General features: G+C 36.7%; 1 protein-coding gene across 2 annotated transcripts in view; it reads left to right on the top strand.

Annotated features, from left to right (window-relative positions):
* Nucleotides 1-19,997, top strand: part of LOC117419768 (staphylococcal nuclease domain-containing protein 1-like) — a 188,973-nt gene that overhangs the window by 29,143 nt on the left and 139,833 nt on the right. For both annotated transcript variants that reach the window (XM_034032847.3, XM_034032848.3), the window contains exons 11-13: nt 10,138-10,239; nt 13,477-13,583; nt 14,613-14,723. In XM_034032847.3, coding sequence (XP_033888738.1) covers nt 10,138-10,239; nt 13,477-13,583; nt 14,613-14,723 — 320 coding nt within the window. The remainder of the gene's footprint in view (nt 1-10,137; nt 10,240-13,476; nt 13,584-14,612; nt 14,724-19,997) is intronic.

Genomic DNA, 19,997 nt, shown 5'->3' with positions numbered 1-19,997 from the left:
CCACCTCCCAGTCCCCAACAAATTAATCACAACGTTTCTTTGCCCAGCGGGAACCTTGCTGCTGCCAGTAGAATATGATGTATTTTGCTGTTCAAGCTAAGCTTTCTCTTTTTCAGCAGGAGCTGCAAAAAAGAGGTGAATCAGTGTGTATACATAAGAAGTTATGTAACCAATTCAGGAAGCCTTACCATCCAAGAGGCTACATTAGTATGGTAGTTGTACATTCTCTTTTGGCTGTGTCATTCACTTGTTCTATTTCATTGTAATTACACATGTCCCTGAGTTGTCTTTACATTAAACTGTCAAACATTTGCAGTAAGTTGTGAAAACACAACACAATCCAGCACAATTGGGATAACATCATAATTGAAGAAACCTTTATCTCACCCAATTTGTCAGTATACAGGAAACCCTGTTTTAGTTTGCAGTACAATAGTTAATAAAACACCCTTGCAGTTTCTTGAAGCTAATTTATCTACTTTAAGACCCATGATGGAGAGAAGTGTGCTGGAAATAGGTATCCATTTTCTACACCACATTGATCCTTGTTGGTTATGATTTTACTTTACAGGATTGATTTGTGCCTTAAATAAATCCTGAGGATTTGAGTAATTTGCTACAATGGCTTTAGAACAAGCTTCTGTGTGAAATCCCAGCTTATTCTCTGACTCTCTGTGACTCTGGGCAAGTTCCTGTCCCAACAGAGCTGTACCCAACTGGAACTGACAATAATGCATGGTTTAGTTGTATTGCTAATTTGACGCAAATAATTATGCATTTATTAAATTAATTATGACAGCGACAGCGTTGTGTGTGTGTATATATATATATATAATATATATATATATATATAATTAGCTCAAAGAGCCAGCTGCCATATATATAATATATATATATATATATATATATATATATATATATAATATATATATATAATATATATATATATATATATATATATATATACACATATATATGCGCTTCCACCCACTGTTGCCCTTTGCTGATGATGTCTTTCCCTCGGAGTTCCATGCCGACATCACCTTAGACACCAGTGTTCGTGAAACATCAGAAAGTTGCGCTGTCTTGGTCACTGAAGCTCCTGCCAAACACGCCCCAACAATCGCCCCTCTTTCAAAGTCACCTGAGGTCTCTTCTTGCAGCCATGCTAGCCATAATTATAGGCAACTAGGCCTGTCCATCATTTTTATACATGACCCTAAGCATGCTGGGATGTTATTTGCTTAATTAACGCATGAGCCACACCTGTGTGGAAGCCCTTGCTTTCAATATACTTGGTGGCCCCCATTTACCCAGCTGTGTTTCCATTTTTTTGACCACTACCTGTATATAAATAAATAAAATAATCATTTACACTGGATTATGATTAGGATACATTAAAAGGAGAGCAATACATTAAAACTGGTAAAATGAAAAAATAGCTGTCTATTTCTAATGCTCTCTCTCAAATCTATAGCATTCGTACAAAAACTAGTAACATTTAGTAAAATTAGTTGTCATAGCGAGTTTTTAAAGACCCTGCTCGCTTGATTCCTTTTTGTCCACAAGGCAGGCTGTCTCTGCCTCCTCTACACTCCCATTGGCCAGAATCACCGCAGTCTCAACTCCCATTGGCCAGGCAGCGTTTCTGCAGCCTGTTCTGAAGCCTTTAGTACAGTGTCAGTATTCCCTGCTTGCTAGCAATGGAATACAGGGGAAAAAAAAAAAAAAACATTCTTGTTATTTGGGCCTATTATTAATAATAAAGATGATTTATCTAAGTTAAGTTTAGTTTTTTTTTTCTCAATTTCATTTAACTTAAGTAATTTTTTCATGATTTTGTCTGTATCAGTTTTCATTAACGATTGTAACCCTAAATTTAAATTAAATTAAAATGAAGAACTTCCTTTACTCCCGCTTAAATTCCGGAAGCGTCTGGCCGGCTCATTGCACAATGGCATATGTCTAGGATCAAGTGGAGTTTACGTTCTAACAACCAAGACATTTTCTTTCATGATTTACAGTTTAATAAATGTGGCATATTAGCTACTCATTTCAAGCTTGTATCATGATACACGATATACGAAGGTGTATCGTATTGTAAAGTATCGCGATGCATCGATACACGATGAATCGTTTCACCCCTAATTAATAATGGTAAGAAGTATTTATGTATATTTATGTATATTCAGTAAATAGTTCATAAAGATTGAATATTTGATGCTGAATCTCCTTTATATATTTAATTTGAAAAAGTGACTTGAGCATCTTAACCCTACCAGACTGCCTACTGTAGACTAAATGGCCTTTTTGAGAAGCTATACGGTGCAAAGGTGAACCTATTTTCTTTTAATGTAATAAAAAGAGGGGGTGGAGCTAGGCCCCCTGCACCCTATCATCATCTTCCATCAATTAAATCTACTCCTATTTAATGTTTAGCCACCTACACGTAGTTGTCCTGTGTTTTTTCATTTCCTCCTCCTCCCTCCTCCTCTAGAATCTCAATGGCCTTTGCATTAGTCTCATCTAGGGGGTTAGTGATTCCACTTTCTCCAACATTTTAAGCGCTGCTTCATTTACCTCATAGAGAAGGGGTCTCCACTGAGACAGAGGGGACCCCCGGCCAAACCCCTTCTTTAGCATGCACGATTCCTTGTCTTCTCCTCTTTCAGGTACTGATGCCTCTTTATGTGAGGGCCCCAAGCGGTTGATCCCCTCTTGTTTGTCGGGTCTCCTCAGACGGTGACCCCTCTCCTGTTTGTTAGGTCTCCTCAGCAACGGAACTCCCCCCTTCTATAATGTTGGGCTTTTGAAGAGGCGGAACACCCTGCTCTATGTTCTAACATCTACTAACTTTATTTTCTTTCCGGTTCGCGAGCCTCTTCATATGTTGGGTAACCTCAGAGATGGTGCCCCTCTTTTGTATGTCGGGTCCCCTCGGACGATGACCCCCCTCATGTTTGTCGGGTCTCCTCAGCGACGGAACCCCTCTTTATATGCGTAGGGCCTTCAAAGGACAAAGCCTCTCTCTTTATATGTTCTATTTGTTACTAACATTATGTCCTAAACATTACAGCAGGTGGCCTAGCTCTGCCCTGTGAAGTTCAAGTTTTGTTTTGAGTTAGGCACACATCCTCTGTTGCTTCCTCATGTTTACAGTTAGTTTCTTTACATACAATTGTGTGTGTGTGTGTGTGTGTAATCTTGTTTTGGGGAATTGCAGCTGGAATATTGATGCCAGTTTTGAGAATCTCCAGTTTTCACATCAGTGTTGCTGCTGCTTGCTTTTCTAATCTAAATCCCCTTCATTTGAAACAGAAAAGTGGTGGACTCTTTAGGCAAAAACATGCTGTAAAATGAAGTTTATGGCTGCTGTATGGTAAGGTTGGATGTAAATAAACAGTTAAAAAAACATAGTACACTGGCTGCAGCTACAGTTTGCAGCGAGAAATACATTACTGGTGAAACTAAGAAAATGAGTAAAATGCTTCAGCTAGTTCCGTCTTGAGTGATTTTAAATAACTGTGACTTTTACATGACAAGCCTTGGAGTATAATGCATTGTCTGCTGCATCATTTTGTTCTAAAAGATGGGCATGACAGTCCTGCCATTATGCTGGTAGTCATTCTTAACACAATACTCTTAACTTTTAATCTGCTGCAAATCTGTACATGTGCTTTTATGAAACAAACCTTATATAAAGGAATGTTAAGTAACAATTAGTATCTGCTTTCTTTTAAAACCCCTGTTTCTAGCTGAAAGACTTGGTAATTCTCCAAGCCAGATGCGTTGACCATTATAGAAATTACCTTTGACAGCTGCTGCCTAACCTGTAATTTCTCTGCTCTCCTTCAGCCTTTTCAGAGTGCAGTGGACTTATTAGATACAAACAATTTCTCCCCGCTGGGGACATGGGGGGGCCCCCATGATTGACAATGCATGGGCCAATGGCGCTAGTTGCTGCAGAATGTGACATCATAGAAAACCTGAAATATATTTATTTAAGCGTTACTTTTTTTTTTTTAATGGGCAAAGCATACTGGGGTGATTTGCGTCTATTTTCTTTTTTTTTCAAATGACACTTGGGCTTCAGAGGTTTGATTTTTCTGTTTTGAAAAATGGCTTCTCAAAATGTTTGCCTACCTGACTGTTTGTTTTCATTACTTTAAGAAATCAGATTTTATTGCTGTGTTCATGAATCATAACTTCCCTTTTTGTGGTGACTCGGGTACTAAAAAAAAAAAAAAAAGAAATTTACATGGACCTCAAGTCTGCACCAGAATGAATGCCTTATTAGCCATTTCACCATTATTTTTTATCTATACGGCATTAAAAAAAAACACAATGTGTTGGGGTTTGAAGCTATGTGCAAATTTGCCAGTATGTGCCACGTAATCATGTAACCCACGATTTAAGCAAAAGACAAAGACATTTTAAAAATGAACTAATTGCCACACTACAACACATGCCGTCACATGAATACATGTATGGTGTCTCACCTGTAGGTCTGTGTTTTGAATGAACCTGGAAACAAATTAAAATGCCTTTCCAGCCAATATATCGCCCTCGCCTCTTGCAATGCGCCACTACATCTTCAAGGGAAATTTGCTGGACCTGTATCCTAACATCAGTGTTATTGACTTGCTCTGCTTTTGACTGTGACTGTCAGGAGATAGAAGCTTGAAATATGGAATTAATAAACAATTTATTTTCTACAATGTCCCAGGAACGTTTGACTGGACTAGGGCAGATATTGACTGTGCACCAGATTTGATGAAAACAGGATTATTCAGCTATAATTGCAGACTTTGTCGCTGCAAAAGTACGAAAGGTTCATTTCCAACGTGTGTGTGTGTGTGTGTGTGTGTGTGGTGGTGTTGTGTTTGTGTGGTGTGTTTTTTTTTTTTTGCAATTTTGCTGTTGTAAAATGCAATACATTTTAATAATTGCCTTTCCCATGCTGATTAACTTCATGGTGGCTTCTTGCTGAAACAAAAGCACCACAAACACTTCCACTGGAACATGAGACTACATGACTCAATTACGACTTCATCACTAATTAAAACTACAGACATTTGCTTTGCTTCAGCATGAATAATCTTAATTTTGTAATCAGAAATGTCACATTCATGATTTTTTAATTCAAGTACTGGTTTTGTCCTTTTGTTATGCTTAACAAATCTAATGGTTGCGATTCGGTTAGTGTACAGAAAACTGGGAGCTACTGGTCTTTTTATGACCAAGAATCAAGCAGGAAAAGCTAACGAGATTGGTGATGGATTTGTAACCTGTATCATTGAATAAGTGCATCTCACGTATAGCCTATTTCCTTCCATACAGGTCATTTTATAGGTTAAAAGTATTGTAATTTAATGCAAACTAAAGGTGGACAACAAATGTCATCATAAATGTTGTCACCTACACACTTTGAACATACCGTAGCTACATGGTTAGGCCATTTCAAAGGTGTTCTCTGAAATAGTGGGAAGAATGTGAAGAAAATAATAATCTACTGCATGCTACAGTTATTTTAATGGGCTTCTAATTCAAGCCAGTCCTTGTCATTTTAGTTACTTGAATTAAGCCTCTGGCATTACTAACCAAAATGGATGGCTGTAAGTAGTCTCTGCCCCACCACTGTGTGTAAGCCTTTGGATTATGAGTCACTGATTTTGTAAATGCTTCAAATAACCATTAAAATATCAGTAACTATGGAACTGTTTCTATCTGGATTCCCAGCCTTGCTCATGATTGCTTTTAAATGTTAGCATAATTTTGCTAGCTGAGTACTGATGCAGTTTTAAGGGAAATCGATTTGATTTCTGACCATTGCTCTGCATTTAGAACAAACTAAAGCTCCTAAAGCTGTGTTTAATTTGAGAGTGCCATATTTATTTATTTTTCCTAATTGCAGTATGAAGTACACCATAGTCATACAGTAAAGGGCTATTCACACTTGTGTTTTATTCGCTGCATTTTTTACGGCAGACGTTTCGCTTCTGTTTTTGTATTCAGACTTGGACGTCAAATATCACAAGCAAGATGGGGGAACGTCTGATTTCTAGCAGTGCAGAATACCGTGTTTATGATAAGCAGCACAAGAAGTATCTCGATTTTAAAGAATACATACACATTATGGGACAGTGATGAAATCAGAAAGTAAGCACCATTGGTATGTAAAAATAAACATACTGTTTTGACTACAGGTTTTTGTTAAATGTCTGGGTGTAGCTTAGCTTAGTGCAAGCCATGAGATACCGTGACCCATTAGTAAATAGACTGCACTACAAAACAAAATCACGTATCTAATTATATCCGTCAGATTATATCGCAATTTAGCAGGACAGGGTGGTGATCGCTGCGTTTTTTTCATCCAAAAATTGAACCTGTTTCGATTTTTTTAATTTTTTTTTTTTCCCCGCAGCGAATTACACATTTTTTACACTCAAGTGTGAAAGGTAGTATTCAATTCCATTGGGTCAGTTGTTTTACCGTAGAAAACGCAGCAAATAAATGCTAGTGTGAATAGCCCTTAAGTCATATTTTAATATAAAAAGCCTACAATTGTGCTTGGCTCAATATTAATATTCTCAACTCCCGGACTTGTTGGTTCTCGTATTTTTATGCATGTGTTTTATTTTTGTATTTATATATGTGGTTTTTTATATTTGTTTTATGTGTTTCCTTTTTTTTTTTTTTTTTTTTTGCATCTCAGTGTTTGTCATTTTTTTGTTTCTTGTTTTTTTGCTCAAAATGGCATGTCCCATCTCTGTTAAACCTTTTGTCCTGACTTATTAAATTAACCCCCTGAACAGTTCCTACAGCACTTCATCTTTTAATTTTACCTAGAATGGAATGGCAACACCAGCTATAGCTGCGAGGTTCCATTTGCAGGTTTTGGTTCTGCGGTTTCTGGTGGTAAAAGCTGATTTTTGGAGGAAAGGGTTCCCTCTCTGTGTCTCAATGTCACATTCAGCCTTAAGCTATTAATCACCAGCAGATAACGAGGCTAGTTAACAAAAGACCTTTCATCAGCAGCTGAAGAAGCAAGGGCCAAGCAATGATCTCAAACTGTCTTCATTAAGAGAAGTCTTTGAAAAAATGACTTGAGGCACTGTTTGTGTAAAGTGGTGCCACAAAGCCATTTAAAAAAAAAAAAAAAAAAAAAAAGGGAAACTTAATTCTGACCCTTTTGGGTAAATTTATGCTAACGGTTGTACAGGCTTTAAATGTCCCAGTACTGTCAGATTACTCATTATAATTGTTTTCTGATTGGTAGCATTGATTCATGCTGTAGGTGTTTTTATTGTTATTGTCATTTTAGTTTTCTGTAAAATTCAAGGAAATTTCTCTTGACTGCATTAAACAAATTGCCTAGATTCGCAAATTGCTGCATATGGTAATTGACCAAACGCTACCTAATGTACAGCATTTCACACATAGCTGACCAGAAGAGCAATGTTTTTATATTTAGTATCTGCAGTTATTAAATTATTGGAGTTGGTTTATAGTGGTACTGATAGTTTTATAGTGTATATATATAATATATATTTTAAAGAATAAAAAGGCAATATACAATATATCCCTTTCACAAGCCTAGTCCTGGGGTGAATCTTCTGCTTAGAGGCAGTGGAAAGATTATACATTTTTTGCTAGTCGTGCAGATCACATCTGAAATGAGTTCTGTGGAAGTTTGTAGTTGGAATTGAAATGAGATTTTTTTTCTATGTAGTTTTTCTGACTTGTTTTTCCTACTTTGTAAAACTATTTTGAGGTTTATTGTTTATTCCTGATGGTACTGTTCAGCAATACAGTAGATGGAAGAGAAAGTCTATGAATGTGTGGGTGATTATGGAATGACTCATATTGCAGTATTTTTTTTTTTGTTATTATTTTGTAGCTTTAGATCCTGTAAGGATTCCCTGCAGCTTAATCTTTTGAATTGGTATATACAGTCCAAGATAAAACAAAACCGACCAGTAATATGACTGGAAGTTGATATATTGGGCCACATTCTTTTCATAGTCATTTTAAAAACTGCTTCTTTCAATTCAAACATGATACAAACTTAGAATGGCCGCTCAGCTAATGTAGTAGGCCTATACAATAGCTGTAGCTTTCAACATTTGTAAGTTTGTATTTTCACTTTTCTGAACTTCAGACCAAGCTTGACTATCAGAGTTATTGTCTTCACCAGCTAATTTGCTCAATGCTTACAGATCTTTTGGATCCATGAAATCCTGAGAAGCCCTGATCTTAATGGAATTTTGAAATATTTAAGTTACAAAGCTGAGCAGAAGGTCATTGTTCTACTATACAGTAGTTTACGATGCTGCATGCAAAGCCATTGTTTGAGTAATGGTGCAGGAAATTCCATATAAGCAAAATATATCGATATACACTGAGATGAAATGCTGTGCACTAGAGATGTGCCTACAAACAAAATAACAAGGTTAATTTTAGCGCCACAAAAACTTTTTTTTTTTTTTCTCCCCAAATTCTAAAAGTATTATCCAAATTATGATTTCAAGAGCCAGGTGATTTACAGATTTACTCTACCCTACCAGACAAAATCAAAAGGCATCATATGTGCAAGAATTGCACAGAACCTATTTTATTGCAGCACTTGAATGTTTCAATAACATTCTTCATTTCAAACAGAGCATACACTCATAGCCAATAGTTGGCAGCCTAACAAACTATATAGGCTATATTTTTTCTAGATGGAATAAATAAAAACTACCACTGCATAAATTACCTGTTTGCAGGACTGTTGGTCATTCTTTTTTTTGTGTGTCGGGGCTCTACGGTAACTTTTTTTTCTTAGGCGCACTCTAAAATTTCAGTGCACATTTAAAAAATAGAAATTAAATACACTTTTGCAAAAATAAATATTACCAAGTTATGCTGAACATCGATATGTTACGGTAAAACTTTGAATATTGGCAATTAAAGATTTACTGGTAATGTCGAAATAAACAAAGCTTCACTTCGGATATAATAAATAGAATTGATGCTATGTACTTTCATTTAGTATAATACGTTTGTTTTTTTTTCATTATACTTCCTGTCAGTTAAGTATTTTTTTTTTCTATAGGCACCTGACTCTCTTTATAATCTATTATAGCAATACATTTGACAATGTACAGATGTAAATCTTATATCAGCATGTGTGAAATATATACATAGTCCAGTGCTTTGCTGGCAGCTGCTATTCGTGATGGGAGAGAAACAGATGGTGGAACACCTTACATGTTTTCCTGAGGTGAGTTAAAAGGATAGTTATGTATTTATTTTAATATGACTCTTGATTACTAAAATTAATGATGTCCCTGTAATGCAAATGCAAGTGGGCATAGATCACGATTAGGTGCAGGAAATGACTGCAACTGTTAAAGCACTGTACTGGTACTCGGTCTCCCTGAATGACCTGCTGCAAACCTGATTAGACGATGTGGCTAACTCTAACTTTGCCCATAAACTAAATAAATGCATTTATTCTTTACTTTCATTTCGGGCATTAGCTTTGCTGATTTGGTTAAATTCTCATCCTGTTTTGGTCGTTCTCTGCTCCTACCCAAAAATGTTCGAATGACAGGATCTGTCCTTTTTACATTTTTGCCCAGTGACGCTCTGCTGTTTGACATGTCTGTTTTTAGCGAGGGTTGGACAGTTGGCTTCCGGTTGCAGGAAGATGGATGGATCAAATCAATAAGAAAACATTTATTAATGCACATTCATAAGAACAATAGAAAATACATTGCTGATTTAAGTGGCCAATTGGCTTTGTGTGTTGTTTTTTTTTTTTTTCTTTTTTGGCAAATTATAAATTAAGCCCTGCTATTCCTGAGACGACAATAACTCAGTATTTAGGAACTTTTATTTCAGAATGATCAGATTGACTGTTGTGGGATTTATAGGATTTGTGATCTAATGTCCTTAACAAAGGCAGTTTTTTGCATAGAGATGTATCTATCTGTTAACTGGGTCAAGACCGTATGGTACTACACTGTCAGTTGAATCGTTTTTTTCTTTATTACACACAAGGGATAATACAACTGATGATCTAACTATATCCAACTAATGAAAATGTCTGAACATCGTTGTTTCCTGACCATCTTTTTTCAATTATTTTAGGAAAAGAACAAGGACAAAGACAAGAGATTCCGTCCTCTGTATGACATCCCATACATGTTTGAGGCCAGAGAGTTCTTGAGAAAGAAACTGACTGGTAAAAAGGTAAGAGTTTTATGTATTTAATTAACATGTTTAGTATCTGCAGTTGACAGGCAGGCAGATTTCCTCTATACTTTCTAATTTAGACTTGGTAAGTATCATTATAATATACTGATAAATTAATATCCAATGCATTGAAAAATACAGCAGTAGGGAAATACTTAGACTTGTCTTCCCTATGCTAAAGTGGAACAAGCGCAGATATCATTGCATGTAAATTATTTCTGTCAGTTTGACTGAATTTTTAGCTGCCCTCATCGGTTTGTCAGAATATCAGTCATTCTTGTATGCAATCAAAAACAACACTGCTTGTAAAAAATACATTGTTTAAATTAAATTAAATTTACCCTGTTTGATCCCATTCCTTTGTACAATATAAGCTGTCAATATGAAAAATGGTGGTAATCTACTTTTTTAGTATTACAGAACTTTAGAACCCCAACAGTGAGAATAGGAATGTCTTTGAACAACAGCTTTGAGTGACGCACACTGCATTGGAATTTTAAAAGTTCTGTTCAGCCCTTTTATTGAATGCCTATCTTGTACATCCTGTCGCAATATAAGGAGCTTTCAGATCCATATGATGGTGTGAACAGGATGGCTTTGCAGGGGTGACGTAAGACCAGAAACACAGACTCAACTCCAGGAAGTAGCGGGGCAAAACTGAAACGCTATAGCGTTCAGCACTTTTTTTATTTAAATAATAAAGCAAAGATTTAAACAAACACAAAATAAAAGGGTATGTTGGCCAAACAAACAAACAGCAATGTGGAGTAGTGGTTAGGGCTCTGGACTCCTGACCAGAGGGTCGTGGGTTCAATCCCAGGTGGGGGACACTGCTACTGTACCCTTGAGCAAGGTACTTTACCTAGATTGCTCCAGTAAAAACCCAACTGTATAAATGGGTAATTGTATGTAAAAAAATAATGTGATATCTGTATAATGTGATATCTTGTAACAATTGTAAGTTGCCCTGGGTAAGGGTGTCTGCTAATAAATTAATAATAATAATAATAATAATAATAATAATAATAATAATAATAATCGTGCTGGTTTATTAACTAGCTATTAATGATCTTATCACCCCTCGGCCATAGTCTGCATGAGTTTAATAAGGATGCGTGACTGTCAGCTAGTTAAATTATCAGTAGCTGATCAGTCACGCATCCTCAAAAGGTTTTAAAATCAAAAATACAAAACAATCACAAATAATGGTGCCAGCTTTTCACTCCTTGTTGCAAACAATAATAATACAAATAATAATATAAAAAGCACACATATATAGGGGCGGGAGACTCTGCCACAGATGAGCAGCATTCGTCAAATGCAGCCAACTAATGCAAATGAAATAAGAACAATTTGACTTTTTCATTAATTCATATCCTTTTTTTTGTTCTTCTCAATTCATAAACCTGAGAATCCATCATTTCTGATGACTATTTTGTCTGCTCCTGCTGGATTTGATCAGCTAAATTAAATAACCGTCCCAAGTTTAAATTGTCTGTTGCGCAGTAGATCAGAATCCGCTTGAAGCAGACAGTCTTGCTCAGGCAAGTTTATTTTTAAAAAAGGGGCAGAGACAAGTTTATTTAGGTTCTGGCTTCGGTTTGCAGTTAAGACATCCACACAATATTTAGATAATTAGTTATTAGTCACTTTCGCACAGATCAAAACTTTCAGCGACTGTCTTCAGACAGAAATTAAACCAAATGCTAAGTTACTGACTCTTACCATACTATATTTATCTTGAATTTTGCTGTATGAAACTACAAACTTGGTAACAATGTATCCATTTATCAAACTTAGTTTACATAGAAATTGATTTTAGTAATGGTGTAAGGTGACACTGACAGCATAACTCATTCAAGAGATAACACCCTCTACAGAAAGTGTACTAGTCCACTTTTTGTGGAACATGACTAGAATTTATTCAGCATTTTAAATGCCAGGTAACTCTAGGGTTTATATATAATGTATTGTGTAGGTTCTAATTGGATCTCTAAATATGGGAATTTAAATACAAAAAACACAATTTGAATCTGTGAATCAAATCAGAAGCTCTTTGGCAGCTATGTGCGATCAGTGGATAGGTTTGCCCAAATTTCAAAATATAAATTCACTTCCAATCACATATGTGGTGGGTGGGGAGGGGTAGCTAGTCTTCACAGGGATCTTCTCTATGGTGCTACTTCATCGAATAAGGTTTCTGTTTCTCAAGGGTGCTGGGGAGCGGAGGATGTCTGGGTATTATTATACCGGTTAGAAAGTCAACGTCATCAGTAATGTCGTGGCTTCTTGTTTAGAATTAAATAAGGAGGATCGTTTTCCTTTTAAAGTGCTAGCTGAAATTGGGAGTCGAGGGCGACATTGAGTGTGTTTGCTGTACAAAGTCATAAACATTCTCTGTTGTGGCATTCTTCTTGTGGACATATCTCCTCTAGGGAGATCTACTGTTAGACTGATTTGATTCACACTGACTGCCGCTGACCTTGGGAACTCGCCTATAGAGAAAAACTTGCTTACACAGATTAAGAATAATGTGGGGCTGTGGATTAAAATGCTGAAAATCTTCATTTTAAATTGAGCTTCTGTGTCCTTTTTTTGGTTTGTTTTGTTTTTAATATATTTAAGGGTTTTCCAACATTTGAGTCCGGTTAGTGCTCTCACTGATAGTAAAGAAATACATAAAATGTGGTGATGCAGCTAAATTACTTGGCTCAGAATCTGCTGCTTATAAATGTAGATCCACTTAATCATTACATAGTGGTCACAAAATGTGCCATTCTGTTTCTACTCATCCATTTATTATCACCTACTATATCAACTTCATGAACAAAACACATTTTAGGATGTATGCACATTGTGCATTAGATATGAGGACAGATATAGATGGACTATGAATTGAAAGTGAAATTAAAATGAAGATATGTGAAATAAGCCACAGGAATCAAGACTTTTGCAAGATGTGCTTTTTCCGTATAATACTTGCAACCAAACCCTTTCGCATCACTTGGGATAGTCTTCATACACTGTATTTCACTCAATTTCCTTTCACAAAATTGAATAGGCATAATTGCAATGCGTCACTGAAATGTTTAAATGAAACCAGTTTACAGTAAGCAACTCTTCTCGTTTAAAAACTGTGCGGCAGAAAATAGTACCAGTGATGCATTTTTTTCACAATCTGCTGTTTTTTATTTTTTTTTCTCTTTTTTTTAATTTTTTGCTTTTTTGTTCTAGGTCAATGTCACAGTGGATTACATCAGAGCAGCAACCACTGTCACGGATACAGGTACCACCCCTTCATTTCCAGAGCGCACCTGCTCGACAGTCACCATTGGTGGAATGTAAGTTCTGTTTATTTATGTATTTAACTAAATTAACTAATCAGTTGGTTGTACTGTATTCCACAAAAAGGGGTGGGGGGGGGGGGGGGGGGGGGGGGGGGGGGGGAACTTGTATAAAAGATGAACAAAAGAGAGTTCCAGCATCTTGAATTGTCTGTTATGACCTCGAGGGTTGTTTCAGATTGTTTTGCATATTACTGAACCCTCTGATTTTAATTCTTCTGCATCTTACAAGAATAATAAAATGTTAAAGTGTTCTGGCCTTTTAAATATTCCTTTATAAATTCATTTATTCTAGAAACTGGAAAAGATCATACTTTTAGTTTGAAGAAAGGGGCCTTTGGGATATTTCATTTTAAATATTAAACGGGTTCAGTTTCAGGTTAATGTTGTCCGAAACCAATAGATATTGACTAAAACAGCACTTTGCGCAAATATGGTGGTACAGGTTAACAACACATTGTGTGGACTTATATCCAAAACACGGTTATAGCTTGTAGTGAAAAATGATTGACCCTAAGGAACGAAATAAGATGGTACCTTTATGTCCAGAGCCACGGAAGTTTTTTTGACCCAGTGGGATTATTTTTTTTTTTTCTTTTTTTTTTTTTTTTTGTACAGTCTGAAAACGCCAGTCAGTGTTTGTGGAATATTACATTAAACACAGTCAAAAGTCACTATCTGTTTTTGCTCATGCAACCCTATATTAAACAGTTTGGACCGTCAATAGTTGAATACACTTTTTACACTTCCAGGCACATGTTTTTCCCATCCTAAGGTTCATCTAGGTGTTCGTTGAAATCTAAATGTTTGGTTAAATAGTCAGACTTTTGTCAGACCTGTCAGTTTTGAGTGGCTTAGCTGTCTGTGGCTGTTTTAAAATTAGCATTCATACCCCTCCACCCCCACTTACAAATTCACTTCATGCTCTGAATATGTAATCCATTTAGTTGAGTAAATTTACCTGTATCATAGTTTAAAAAAGTGCAGTTTGTGCATTTCTTTTATCTATTTATTATTTAATTCCAGTAACATCGCAGAAGCACTCGTCAGTAAAGGGCTGGCCACAGTGATACGGTACAGGCAGGATGATGATCAGAGGTCATCTCACTATGATGAACTGCTTGCTGCTGAAGCCAGGTAAGAATTTTAAACTGTTGTGGAGCATAACAAACTACATTTTCACTGACATGCTGGGCTGGAAAATAATGGGATCCATGAATTTCTGCACAACTAGTGAACAGATTTATATTGCATCAAAGATCTGAATCAGTCTTGGTTACATGTTCAGCTTGAAGTAGACATCACTTTTTAACTTTGGGGTTACCACCATCCTAAGATGACATTTTAATAATTCAAGTAAAACGAAATTTGTACTGTAAATCCCTCGTAGATGTTCTACCAAATTGGATATTTGCTGTAATAATGAGAAGGAAAAGCTAGTTTAAGAACTATTTTGCTTAAGCATTCTAGGGAATACATTTTGTAACTCTTGGACAAGACTAGAATCTTTTATATGATATGGTTTTAATGAAGTTTTGTGTATACTGCATGTAGGCAGTGCAAACTTTTGTCCTGTGTTGGTACAGTATTTATATTAAACATGTTGGTCCTTATTTATCAAGCTGTTGTGTAACTAGGGCTGTTGCTCGATTGCAATTTTTGATTGGTTAATCTATGGACATTAGTTGATTTTAATCGATAAATTAACCGTCCACAGTTTTAATAGGTAACAATCTTATAGTGGCTGTCCTGCATAGTAATACTTCTAAATAAAAAAAAAAGCCCAATGGGAATTGAGTCCTTTTTAGAAGCTGTCTTGTTACATTTTCACAGAACTAACGTTCATTTGGGCCACTTTTGGTCAAGCACCTGAAAACACAAGACAGCTGAGCTGTGTTTACCATTACAGCTATGTACTTCAAAAAAGGCTTTATGTACGTCTCCATTTTTATTGCATCTAGCAAAACCTGAGACACCAAAAGAGATTGTCGTTCTGAATCTTGTTCGAGGTACCCGAGAATGCTGTGGCTATTGACAAGTGATTACTTAACATGCTGTCGTAGTCAGAAATCGGAGAAAGTAATTCCATAGTTAGCTCTGTTTGAGGAATTGGTGCCTTTTTATCGTGCCCTCAAAGCCACTTATTTGCTCATTGTGATGTATTTTATCCCTACGGTTCTGCTTATCCATTTGAACATAAATCCGGGGTTGTCCAAAAGTATTGAGTGTAATAGTGGCTCCCAAATGACTTTGGGAACGCTCATGTTTTTGTGCTGACTTTGTTAGATATCCTCAAATTGCTGTTCCATATCACCTTTTCTGTACTGAACAAGACAGTTTCAGCAGTATTATGTTTAATTGACAGCTACCGGTAAGCCACGGACACCTTTTAAATTTTGGAAGTGGCGAGTATATCCCTTCCCTTCCTGTGTCGGTTCAGATCTTTGTGGTATATATCTCCATTTTTTTCTGAGACCTGTTCTTTAAATTGATTTCGTAACCAAATCGACTGACATTTTTATTTGTAAAAAGGCAATCGACGTTCTCAGTAAAATTCTCTAATGCTTTGATAAGCAATATCTTGCAAAATTCAGCTATTGTTACACTGCTTAGGGCCTAGCATATTTATGTCCCACCTCTACTCACTCATGATTGGACAGCTGCAAAATCAGGGCAGATATTTGACTCTACCATTGGTTAAACTTACTCAAGACCGTCAGCTGAGGCAGAGTCTTGCCTCCGCTCACTTATGATTGGACTGAATTACCAGCACACATCAGTTGGCTATTTATTCTGTTACTATGGAATAAACTTGTAAACAATATTTAACAGTATGAAAGGATTTGAGAGGTCCTGTGCGTTTGTTTTTTTATTGTGATCCAGACAATAGCCTCCCAGAAAATTAGTACCAAGGTTCTAAGGCTAGCCTGATATGTAAATGTCAAAAATGAACAATACTGTAGTGAATTAGGTATACAATTTATTTAAATATAAATGAGTCTTTAGTCACCCTGTTTTAAGAACGTCAAAATGTAAGAAATGAGACATACCATATTTAAGTTCTGGACCATGTAGCATTCGGTTTCCCTTGGACAATAACTGACATTCACACAACGTGTCAGAAATATAAAAAAATTGTTTATTTAAGAATAAAAAGGGGTGCACAACTAATGTAATATTACAGAAAGGAAAGGCTATTGGTTAGATATATGCATGAATAGTATACAGTTCATTGACTGCATAGTCAAACGATTACAACAACCAGAACATCATTAGCATACATGGTTAATATACTAATATTAAATATGGCTTATTACACAGTGTCTACTTTGCATTAGTATTTTCAATACCCGTTTCTTGTTGTAATCGATCATGTCAATATGCACGAGAATTAATTCAACTCCCCATTCAGAACGGAATCCAACATTCCAGTGCCTAATTTAGCAAATTAGTTTTACCATGTTAATTTAGTTTAGACGTGATGTAACCTCAGTTGATACTATATTCAGATTAACTCAGAACTGGGGCAATGATCAAATTCTCTGCATTTACGAGGCAACTCCTTTGAGTTACACATTTCAACAAACAAAATACATTTCTTACACACTAAAACAGGAGGTTGTATTCTATTCCTAGAACAGTTTATCTACTAACTTGATAGCATTTACTACAGTTACTTTCTCGAGTCATAATGTATTTAATATTAGATATGTTGAATACTTCTCAATTTCCATATAAAGAAGTCAATCTGTGTCGATGAATACTGCAGCTCTATAGATCTGAAATTCCAGTGAAAGAAGACGGTAAATGGAGATCAGGTTGTTGATCTCCAAGTTTTGCAACGTTATCTTTGTCGACAGTTTTTCAACTGGGAATAGTTCTGTTGATCAGATGTAACTCAGTTCCGATAATGCATTGCAATTGAAAAGTTATATAGTTTGTAGAAGTGTTCTTGTTGTAATTCTCTTGGGATCTTCCAAAAGCATAAATGGCTTCGCTTTAGTTTGTTTCGTGCAGGTACGTGGAAACAAAGACCCTCTTTCCGATTTAATGCAGTATCCCGTTTACTGATTCAGTCTCTCGTAGGACAGACGGCAGGGCTCTTCGTCAGAAGATGATTTTAGCCAATATTCAGCACATTGGTTCTTCCTTGCCTTCCATGAATTCGAGCAATTATGTTCCCATGACTTTAGTAACTTTCTTCAGAACAGTTCAGCTTCCATTTCTACCTCAGCAGTTCTTCTGATTTGTTAAAGTTCAGACTTGTTCCTTGTGTGGAGAGCTCTCTCTCTTGCCTGGAGCGCTGTTCCTTCTGTGGGACACACTTCTAGTGTGGGGAGCTCATGGACAGCACGTATGGGAAGCTCTCAGTGTGGGGAGCTCTCTCTCTCTCTCTCTGTTTGGAGTTCTGTTCCTTCTGTGGGACACACTTCTAGTGTGGGGAGCTTATGGGCAGCGTGTATGGGAAGCTCTCAGTGTGGGGAGCTCATGGGCAGCGCGTATGGGAAGCTCTCAGTGCGGGGAGCTCATGGGCAGCACGTATGGGAAGCTCTCAGTGCGGGGAGCTCATGGGCAGCACGTATGGGAAGCTCTGTGTGGGGAGCTCTCTCTCTGTTCCTGCTGCAGGGAACTTGCTTAGTGTTGAAAAACTCTGTTTGTGTAGAGCGCGCTCCATTTGAAAGTCACGCGGCTGGTTTTGTGATTCTCAGTTCCACCCTTGATTGGTTAGTTTGGCTGTGCCCGAGTCCACGTGGGATGTTTCTCATTGGTTGTTCTCGTTCAGAGACAGCACCTTGTTCTCAATTGGTCTGTGGTTTCAACCCCTGCCAGCTGTATTTATGAGGGGTACTGTTCTCTGTCTGAGGTGTCAAAGCACCCAAAACTGTCTAGCTTGTGGTGCCAAAGGATCCATTCAGCGATGGGGGAAGATCAAACACTTGTCCAGCAGTTAGCTGGTTTATGACTCTTTTTAAAAGCATTCTTTGTCAGTGGGGATTTTGTGATGAGAAAAGAAGTAGACACAGAGAATGGCTTTGGACCCCCTCTATATTTCAATTCTGTTAATTTCATACACAGAATGATATTATGACCCACTCTGACACCTAAATACTAAGCAAAGAATAATACTGAATCTGAATACAGTCTTTGGGGATTGATTGACACCTTGTGGTGTCAGTCCAAAATTACATTCAATACTTATTTTGGAAGCCTTGATTTTTCATTAGTTTATGAACTTGTTAAAAGTGAACACGGAAATTGTATAACAAGTAATTTTATATTAATGTATGAAAGATGTGCCTAAACTTTTCTCAAATACTGATATGACTGAGTTGCCCTAGAAACATGACACATTGCAGAGCTAAAATTTAAAGGCCTATTTAATTTCATTAAATAGAGTGTGTGGAATTGCTTTATTTCCAGCAGCTTCCCTAGTTTAACTGCTTCTTGCAGCCCAGAAGCAGTTGTACCATCCATTAAAATTGTTACAGCTGGGAGAAATAAAATACAAATCCAGGTTACATCTAAGATTCTTACCAATTGAGCACACAGCTGTATTTTAAGCAGAGTTTGTGTGTTCGCAAATCAGTCAGCACCGCACCTACTACTGCTTATCTATCATAACCATTTAAACTGGCAACTTTGTATTTTGTGTTATGGAAACTTTCCAGCACCCTTAGCTTTGACCGTGATGGTCTCCATATTTGGGGTCCAGTCACTTTGTTTTTTGGATGATAAAGGCCTAATGCTTTGACATATCTCCTTCATACTCTGCACAAAGCTGTATTCTGTGATTCCCTCGATCAGGAATGTCATGCATTTTATTGCAAGGCTGCTGCTGCTGCTGTTAACCTTGTATCTTTGAGCCAGTGACTTGCAGGGTTAGTCTATACATTTTAAACTGATCTTATTAAGTTTTCGCTGCATAGAGAATGTACACTTTTAGTTATTGCCCTAATGTTTAGTACCTAACTGTTTTATTTTTAATTTCTTATTTTAGTTCAAGTAAGAATTAACCCTTTCACTGCTGCATTGTTTTAACCTCTGGCCATATCAATCTTTTTCTTTGGGGATGCTTTGTTTTCTTAGTTGAATTCAATTTTGTATCTTGTTGCATATTCAGAACTTAGTTATTTATTTGTTTGGACGTTCGCTGGTGCCAGTCCTTTTAAGATTGTGTGTTCTATGAAAGGTACTTGGAAATAAATATTCAGTTAAGTGCTACACCCCACCCAATATAGTAAAGGTCCAAAGACAAGTCAAGCCAATCGTACACAATTAATCATGGTTAGTGGGAACAAACTTTCCGACAGTTCAGACATTTCAGCTAATTTGTCTGTTCCTTTTTATTTTTTTCTCAAATGTTAGTCCCATTTTTTCTATTGCTTTATTCAACAGTAATTATGGATTCAA

This window comes from Acipenser ruthenus, chromosome 14 (genome assembly GCF_902713425.1).
Source record: "Acipenser ruthenus chromosome 14, fAciRut3.2 maternal haplotype, whole genome shotgun sequence".
Classification (NCBI taxonomy): Eukaryota; Metazoa; Chordata; class Actinopteri; order Acipenseriformes; family Acipenseridae; genus Acipenser; species Acipenser ruthenus.
This window is presented reverse-complemented; position numbering and strand designations above follow the sequence as displayed.